Below are 9,744 nucleotides of genomic sequence, written 5' to 3' on the forward strand. Positions count from 1 at the left end.
TTAAGTCAACAACACACATCACAACACTGAGAGGAAATGAATATTTCCTCAAGGCACTAAAGAAAGTACCTTTTACAGGAAAAATACTGTCCTGTTTGCAACATTCAGACAGAGTTGAGAGGAGCCCAGTATGAAAATGTGAAATTACATTTGTGTTTTCATTCAGTCCAGGGGTGTATCCTTGAAGTAAATCTCCTGATTATTCCCATTTACTGTATTTTGGTTTGCAATTCACTGTATTTTAGTTCGCGACACGGAGCAGCCTTGTATCACACCAATGAGATTCCCCTGGTATAAAGCTGAACCAGAGGCACAAACTTCAAAGTGCTCCAAATAATAATGGGCATTTCATCCATGGGACCAAGCTACAGCTAGTCTGAAACAGAACTTCAAAGCGCATATAGTGCAGACAGCCTGCATGTCCTAGTCAATAAGCTGCATAGAAAACATTTTTTTTTTTTTTTCAGTTTAGACAGACTGGAGTCTGCAACTACGGCGTCAGGAGTCAGATCTAAGTTACTGTAGTTAGTTACATTTGATAGGTTTTCCACTTAGTCTTCCCTTTAAAAGTGTGGCAGTCAAGCATAGACCGCTGCTCCACACATTAGCTACTTCAGGACATGCCTAAACCTGCACATATGAAAAAAGTACCTCCTTACACAAAGCAATTAGTAGCTGACTGATCTAAAAAAAACCCATAACATCCCTGAAAAGCATGAATCGAATTGTCACACAGGATTTTCATAACTGTTTTGTTGCAAATTCATATAAATCTCTAATTTAAGGTAATTTGAAAAACGGGAAAGGTTTTCCCTAACTTAAGTCTACCTGCAAAATGACAAAGGCTTCCTGGAGTTTACTGCTGATTTTTATTTTTCTGAGTTTTTTTGCTTTTGACAATGGTAAACTTAGAAGAAAAATAAGGCATGTCCAGGCTGGCCTAGGAAGATTTTTTTTTTTTTTAATTGCTGCAGATTTTTAAATTCCTCTTTTATCTTTTTATATATCTCTACCAATTTTAATTAAAAAAAATCAAACCAACCAATTTTCCCCCCAATCAAAAGTGATTTTAAAATCACCTGTCCCCTTGGTTCTAATTAGCTTTTATATTTGCAAAGATATATTTACACCCACATATCATTACTATTAATTCAAATCTCAATCTGAAAATGTGTGACAGTGACATATGCACCTCCACACTGGGAGCTTTGTAATAACCCAGGAAAGGAAATTTCTGCTAGAAAGTGCTGTTATTCATTGGAGTTGAGACTGACTGGAAAACTTTAACATAGGTAAATTAGCCAATCTGAAAGCCTAATTAATTTCTGAGCATGCGCAGTATCCAAAACACAACAGATGAATATAAATTTTTGTCCCAAGTATGGGATTCAACATAGAAACAACTGAAACAGATACAACAAACTAGACTCATTGTGAATTTTCCATCAGAATTATTTTCCACAGAAAAATGCCTTTGTTGCAAAATAAAAAATTTTCTGAGTAAATGGTTCTCAATTTGCTGTTAGGAAAACTAACAAAGCAGCTGCCTCTCCATCACATTGGAAAATCCTCATTGATTTCAGCTCTGCATCTTTCCCCAGGAATTGTGGAAGCAAGAGACTCTTGGTTACGTAGTGTGTAAACGGATATCCAAGAAGGCCCAACCTTTGTCAGCCCTCCAAGTGGGCTGACATATTAAAACATTTTTATTGCAATTTTCCTGCAACACAGCTTTGGAAACAATTCTTTTTTTTAGTGGAAAATACCAAAGTTTTACTTCTCATCCTCATCCAAAACAGACTATTTTCCAAACTAGTGACACTTTTCTCAGAAGTTCCATTTTCCAGAATACAAGTTCCACATTCCAGACCGTGAGATCTGTCCAAAACAACTCAGATTCCAATTTTCAGCCTGTGCCTTTACCACACTTCACATATTTGGATTTCTGCCAATAATTTTCTTTTACAGACACAGCTTTGGTACAGTGGGAACTGGTCCAGAAAAAAAGAATTTGCTCCAGTATGTAGAAACAAACTTTACTCTGAGTTAGTATAGGTTTACACAGGCCATATTCAACAAAAATCAAATGTAAAAGAACAGAGGTACTCCCCATATCTTATTTGACTCAGTTGGATTTTGGCATGGTTTATTTTGTATGTTTTAACTGTCTACTTTATAAATGTTTTTTAAGGGAGAACTGGGATTTACAGACTTCCTCAAGTCCCTCTTTGCCCTTTCAGAATGAAGTGATTAGTTACTAAATCAAATACTTGCCCGCTTCTCTTCCAATTTATCCTGTGTATCCTCCTCCAAGGCACAGCACACTCATTGCTCTTCTGGAACACATTTTACAGTTTAGTTTTCTACAAAACGAGTCTGGCTCATGAGCTTCAAGCACATTATGCAAATCAAAGTGCAGTGCATGAGGACAACACTGAGATGTGCCTCAGAAGCCCACTCTTGTTCTGAAATAAAATTCTGAAGTAGATGTGTCATTACATAGGCAGTGGCAAGAAGCAGCTCTTCCCAAAAAAAAGCATTTCAGAACAGTTAGGTCCTGCTCTGAACTACCTTCTTGGAAGAACTTCTCTCTTGTAACATCAAAGCATCTACAGAAACTAGCTCTCTTCATAACTCAGCCATCTAAGTCACGTTTCCAAACTCTGGAAAAAGCACCAGAAGGCAGGCCAAAAAGACAGTCTAAGGAACAACTACAAAGACGAATCAAAATTCACAATAAATGTTACTTCAGATACATTAGGAGCAGGAAGTCTGCTGGGTCCATTAGTGATCAAAGTATAGAGGAGCACTGAGAGAAGATAGGGACACTGCAGAAAAGCTAAAAGAACTCTCTTCATCAGTGTTTGCAGACACAGAAACTACAGAGGTTTCTACATGGAACTCTCTTCTGTCTCTAGTTCAACCTTGAGGACATACAACTCCATAGAGGACATTAACAAAGAGCTACACCATCCTGACTGTTCAAGTGAGGTACATGGAGTTTGCTTTGTTCACTGTGTTTTCCAATAAAAGATGACATCTTCACACAACCACAAAACTCCTTCTCAAAGGATGCTGTGGGTATTTAATGTTTGCAAAGATTCAATGAGAATTAGACAGGTTAGTGAAGAAGAAATTCATTAAGGATTTTTAAATACTCAGACATTACACCCAGTCCACAAAGTTCCTTGAGCTGAAAATAGCTGAAGGCCAACTTGTCCTGTCTCATTCTTCCCCAGGCTTCTTCATGAAGTCATGGCTGGAGTCAGGATATTGGGCGAGACAAACATCTGGTTTGACCAAGCACGAACATTTTTTACGTTTTTAGTAGATACTGTTAATTCCTTTTTGCTTCTATCCCACATGTTGTCTCTGTATTTTGGATTCATACAAAAATGGGCAGTATTGCTAATCTCCTTTATTACCATCTCATTTTAGCTCTGGGAATCATTATTCCTATTTTAGCTAACACCATCACGACTTATATAAAGCATCCATGGTCCAATCCTGTAAAAGGAGGAGTTCTTCATTTCTGTGAAACCAGCAGGAGCTGAGAACACTGAGTATTTTAAAGGATCCTGAACATGTGACAGTGAATGGGATTTAAGCATGCATTAAGAGCTGCACAGAAGTGCTTTTCTGAGTCTGGGCTCTAAAAGACTACTGAGCTATGCAGGGGCTTTTACACATCATTTTGTTGTCAACATATGCCTGCTCAGTTTCATCCTGCTTTATTCTGATCTGTGGGGTTTTTTTTAAAGTCTAAGACCTGTTTCCAAACAACTGTAGAGTAACCAAATTGTAAAGCATCAAATGAGCCCTTCTCTTGGAAGACAATCGTCATGGCCTGAAGGTTAGGTCAAGTAAGAAATTCCCTGTTTAAAGAGTATGTTTCTTCCTGCACAGAAAGCAAAGGCAAAGGCTAGTTTGTATGATACAATATGTAGCTTCCATAAAAACTATGTGTTGTCTCCTGTTTAAGATGGGCCTGAACCACACCCTGGGGGTGAATCACTCGGGATGTTTGACATATGGGATCTAGGCTGGATGCTGTGCTTTGAGACTGGTTTCATGTAACAATTTTATTCTCTATTTCTGTGTTCTAAAGCCCTACATTTATTGCTGAGCACTCCATTGATAGAGGATAAAAGAGAACAATAAGCAAAACTTACAGATGGCAAATGATTACTGGGATTCACTCAGCGATGATGTAGTGCTTTAAACTTCACTTACATTTATTTCTGTTTCAGAAAAAAAACTTGTTCTTTCATAAGGATCTAGAATATCCAAATCGAAGGAGGAAAGTCAAACCCCAAACTAGGCTAAAAAAAGGTGACTACATAACAGCAGAAAAAAGGGTTTGCACCAATTCATAGCCATTTCTATTGCAGCTCTTAAAATAACGGAGTGAATTTTCTACTTAGCACACTGCAAGCAGTTGACTTGGAAAGTCCTACTGGAAAGTGAAAGCCTGTTCTTCATAGAACTCTTTATAGTACTGAAAGAATACATGAACTTCTGATCTTTAGAAAATGTATGTGTATTCCTGGCCTGAAAATATATCAAAAGAAAAACAGAGGGAATTCTGGGAAACTGTCTGCAAACTACCTTTTCCCTAAAGCCAGTTTTAAATGTCAGGATTTTTTTTAAGTTACTGATTGTGCCACAGTACTGAAACAACAACAAAGAATGATGCTGGTTCTTTACATTTTCTGAAAAGTTATTCAAGTGGTATTTCTGAAAGCAAAAATAAAAGAATTCTCCCTCAGAACATATGAGTTGACCAATGAGAATCCAACCGATAGATAATCATCTCCACCAACAAAACCTGAAGATAACAATGAGGATTTTAAACAGTCACTTTGCCATTTTATGCAACTCTCTGAGTAAATCTTGAACTTTTGCTTCATTCCAGTATGAACTGTATCATCAGTGATTCTACTTTGGCCTGTTACACCTCAATTATCTTTGAAGACTTTCTCAAAAATGCAGAAAAACTGCATTAAAAAGGCCAATGGCAATAACTAATAACTCCCTCCTTAGTTCAAAGCATTTTATCTATTGTGAAGGTCACACACTTAGGAAGCTCTACTCTGAAATCCATTTTTTACTCATAAAGATGTTGTCTGAGTCTTGAACAAATCCAAATATGGTCTCCAGGTAATGTTTGCCACATGTTAGGTTTTCTGCATCATCCTGGAATGTATGAAGAAATGCATGATTGCACTGCCATAATTAAAACTTGAATCCAAAAACTTTTTAAAACCTCATTAAAAAAATCTTATTTGTGAACACATCCATTGAATCTTGCATTTTTAAGATGGTTGGGGGAGACATTTTTGTTCTTTAGAAGTTGTTTATTACTGTTACTGTTATTATTGTTGTTATTACTAACAACACGTTCATGTGCACAAGCATATTACTGCCTTGGATCTACTTATTTCACCATACAATAAAAACAGTTTTTTCGTTATCTCATTGAGGGTGACAGAGCACTGGAACAGGCTGCCCAGAGAGGTTGTGGAGTCTCCTTCTCTGGAGACATTCAAAGCCCGCCTGGATGCGTTCCTGTGTGATCTGATCTAGGTGTTCCTGCTCCGGCAGGGGGATTGGACTAGATGATCTTTTGAGGTCCCTTCCAATATCTAACATTCTGTGATTCTGTGACTATCAGGAGCCCACCTAATGGGCCTATCTTCAGTGAATTCAGTTTGTTTCCATTCTTTACCCCTGATGAAAGTCTGTAACTGCTGACTGCAAGAAGCTCCTGTAAGAGCACACAATACAATAACACATGAAAACGTACAGTTTTATCCAGTCTTCACACAGTATGCTTCAATTTTTGTTCAGTCACAAACATCCCTTCTATAAATGATAGCAACGAGATCTCTAAGAAATTAGAACCATATACAACATGGAAAATTTCTTCTTTTTTACTGCATGTGATATTCATTTATGTCAAGTAATATCTGTGTTAAACGGTAACTGTGTGACAGACGACTACTGACTACGTTTGTGAGGGGTGATCTAATCTCTGCTGTCTCACCTCCAAAGCATTTGGGAGAGAGTCAACCTCCCGTGTGCTAAGCGCACCAACATAGCAAGGTTGGTTATGTATATATACCTTCACACCAAAGAATTTAAAAAAAATTTCAAAAGGTGAATATTATTACATACTGGTATTCTAAGAATTTTAAACACTTTCAAAAGACACTAAACACACTTTCTCCCCCTAAATCTTTCTTTCTCTTCATCCAAGAAGTCTCTCCTATAGTCACTAAATCAAGTTATTATATATTTATACACGTAGCTGCCTCTGGCCTAGCAATCTCCTGCAGGCCATTATTAACTGTTGACTTCAAAATCACTAGCAGTGCAGTGCTCATCAAGTTGGTCTGACGTGTTTTAATATAATCTTGCCTTACGTACTTTCCTTTCACCTCTTGCAAACCAGCACTTCTACCATTATCATGCCTGATGGCTAGAAAACACTTTCCTAAGATCTGCTTTTAGCCATGTAGCCTCCAGCCCAGTTTTAGTGTCATCAAATCCAGCCTTCAGACAGCCAAATCAATTCCCTTCCTCCTCTCTACCCACATGTCTTTTCTAACAAACCACTGTCTGGGATCTTAATTATCTTCTGTTTCCTTACTATAAATACTTGGAAAGCAAGACTTACCTGGCAATGAAAAGGGAGATAGATTGTCCTGTTCATTTTCCTCCTCTTGGTTCACCACAGGGATGTTCCCGTTTTCAATATTCTCATGTCTCCCATTCTGAAGTGGTTTGCTTGAGCCATTGGCAGATTGGATTAGCCGTTGACGCTGCAGTGTCAAAGACATAGTTTGGAAAATACTGACTTTTGTTAAATACAGGTTTTGCTATCTGTCCAGCCCCAGTCACGTGCCCCATGATGTTTCTCCACAAAGCCTTCCTTCCAGTCAGCAACAAACAAATCTGTGGCCTACCTGTCCTCATCAAGCCAGTGTTCACCATCCACCTCAGAATTACTGGCAGAGGTCTTTCAAGCCATGATGGAGAAAGTTGTCATATCTGCTCTTCCGCACCATGTTTTAATAAGCATGTTTATTCTGAACCACCTCTCACTCAAGAGTTCCCACTCAAAACAGCAATAGCACCATCATCTAGTGGTAACACTCAGGACATTTCTGCACTATTAGAGTTGGCATATGAATGACTCATTACCCAGGATCTCACCGACTCAGGTCCAACTCTTCTACCTCCTTCTTGTCCCTATTCCTTGAGGTAAATGTAAAGGTCTTACTTATAATTTCAAAAGTATGATTAACCCCTGTTGCCCTTGTCCGAGTATATACTTTCATTAAGCCCATAATTGCTCCTGCTACAGACTGCTACAGTTCCAATACATAGTAAAACAATTACAGGGATAGGTTTTAAACATCAGTATATATACTCATTAATACACTGGAGAATGTGAGATGTAACAGTAATTTCCTACTTTTACAAAAAAATAAACATTTTTCTTTTGTTAGATGAGATAATGCAGGCTAGGCACGTGTTCTCTTTTTCAAGACAAATTGTTCCAACTTCCTAAAAAGTGCTCTGAAATGCCTTGAAAACTAAAGTAACTGCACGCAAAAAAATTTCTGAAACTAGTATTAACGCACTGAAATTGAAAGTAAAGAAAACTCATATCTGAATATTTTGCAAAACTTTGGCAGTGAGAATACATAAGAACATAGATCCAAAATGCTCTGGTTTAGAAAATGTCTTTTGCAGATGTTGAACTAGCAAGTATCAGCTCTCTGTGCACATATTGACTAAGAAAAAATTTTTCTGATCAATGAATTGCCTTCAAAGCAGAACTTTTACAGAGTTAACTGTGTGCCCTATCTGATCTTCTGCTCTTGATTGTACACCACCAAACTGACTTCCCAATAAATACTTCACTCTTAAATTGGACTTTTGTTACAAATATATTAGTGCTCCTTTCTTTCACTGGGGTATTCACAATGCTGGGTAGACACATGAACTGTGTTATGAAGTTCAAATTCTAGCAACTTGCTAACACTTGTATTTCCTAAACTACTGAAATGAATTTATTTGCCAGAGTAAAAACCTCTTTTTTTAGCAAATGATAAAATCCTGCCTTCATAGAAGCCAAGGCTGTCAGGCCAAAGATTTCACCACAAGTAGTTCATACAAGCTCGGAACAGCATCACTTGGACAGTCCTGTCACTTCAGCTGCAGGATATGAAACAAGCTATCTATGGTGGTGACAACACATTGTCCAGGGCAAATTCCCCTCATGCAAATATTTTTGGTCCATTTTCATTTTGAGCTGAAGACTACACTGAAGACTAAAGAGGTAGGCAAATACCTCATATGATCCTGATGTGCTGCTAATGTAAGAGCAGTTCTTACAGATTTTTGGTTGCCCTGTCCATTATCCTTTTTTTAGCCTGATCACTTTTGTAATGATCAAAACCAATTCTTCTGCTGCAGATAAAATCCAAATGTGAACATATACACATGCACACTGAAACGAACACCTTTGGGCACCCTCCTTGGTGACTGCCCTCCCATTAATATAGGCAGCATCACCAATTGGGAATCCATCTTCAAATCTGCTGTGATATAGCTGCTAGAGAAAGACATTGCTCTAGTCCATCCCTAGGAACATGGGACAATCTGAATTCCAGAATCACTATGAGCACGGCAATCCCTCTGCCTCACAGTTGTTTATTGTTTCCTTAATGAACCTACCTCATTAATGATGAGTCGGCTTGCCATCCGCATTCTGGTGCGTGGTCCAAATTTATTAGTAATCATAATCCGTAATCCAGCTTCAGGGAACCGGTATTTGGGAGGACTGGAGCAGATGATTTCATCCACCATCACAACACTGTTTTTTCCGTACTGCTGCATCCCCTTCACTAATGATCACAATGAACAGAGTTAGTTGTGAAATTTATTTCACCATGCTTCCCATGACCCAGCGTTATTATTTTCAGGCTCAGGTGGGGGTAATATTCATCTGAACGATTGAATTTATGAGTAACTTTCCTGTAATATTTCTGCAGCCTGGTGAATCTGCTCATCAGTTGTGCACTTCATTGACATCACATGCTGAAAATGGATTTCACTCTGCTAAGGTAGCCACCAACCCACTCTCAGATGAGTGGGAGCAGTTTGTATCCAGCCATTCTTGGTGTAGTACCAGTTTGCTTATGTCCTGCTATGGTTTTGTAAGCCTTCCCTAAAAGCACTTGCACTGTGCCAGTGTAGACAGCACTCCTGAAACCGCTAAAGCTCTCCCATTGGATCAAGGTGCTGCACATCCAGAAGTCCCTAATACTGTGCTCACTCCTTTTGGAAATCTTCACTTCACAGAATATTATCAATATCTCTAACATGACAAGATTTGAAATGATGAAAACCAACAATTGTCACAAAAAAATGTATGTTGTAAGTAAGCCTTTGTTAATACAAAGAAACTTGTACCAAGGTTAAGAGCTTGTTCTACCATGTTAAGAACACAAACAGAGAGACAAAATTATATTGGGAAGCAACACAAGTACAGGCAAGTACTTTCAGAACTCAACAAGAAACCAATATTCTCACAAATGCTACAGACTACACATAGCAAGCAGAGCAAGGCTCAGCAGACAGGAGACATACCCATGTGGTGTTAGAAAGCAGGGCAGGAAATATGCATATGACTGTAATAAATATTAATTATTACATATAATAATATGTAGG

At 38.2% G+C, this 9,744-nt stretch overlaps 1 protein-coding gene across 1 annotated transcript in view; it reads right to left on the minus strand.

The window, feature by feature from the left end:
• Positions 1–9,744, minus strand: part of SLC24A4 (solute carrier family 24 (sodium/potassium/calcium exchanger), member 4) — an 87,397-nt gene that overhangs the window by 11,102 nt on the left and 66,551 nt on the right. The window contains exons 10-11 of the mRNA XM_010077719.1: positions 8,749–8,918; positions 6,680–6,824 (exon numbers count right to left, since the gene is read on the minus strand). Of these exons, the coding sequence (XP_010076021.1) occupies positions 6,680–6,824; positions 8,749–8,918 (315 nt within the window). The remainder of the gene's footprint in view (positions 1–6,679; positions 6,825–8,748; positions 8,919–9,744) is intronic.

The sequence above is a fragment of the Pterocles gutturalis genome, unplaced genomic scaffold (assembly GCF_000699245.1).
Source record: "Pterocles gutturalis isolate BGI_N339 unplaced genomic scaffold, ASM69924v1 scaffold7188, whole genome shotgun sequence".
In the NCBI taxonomy this organism is placed as follows: domain Eukaryota; kingdom Metazoa; phylum Chordata; class Aves; order Pterocliformes; family Pteroclidae; genus Pterocles; species Pterocles gutturalis.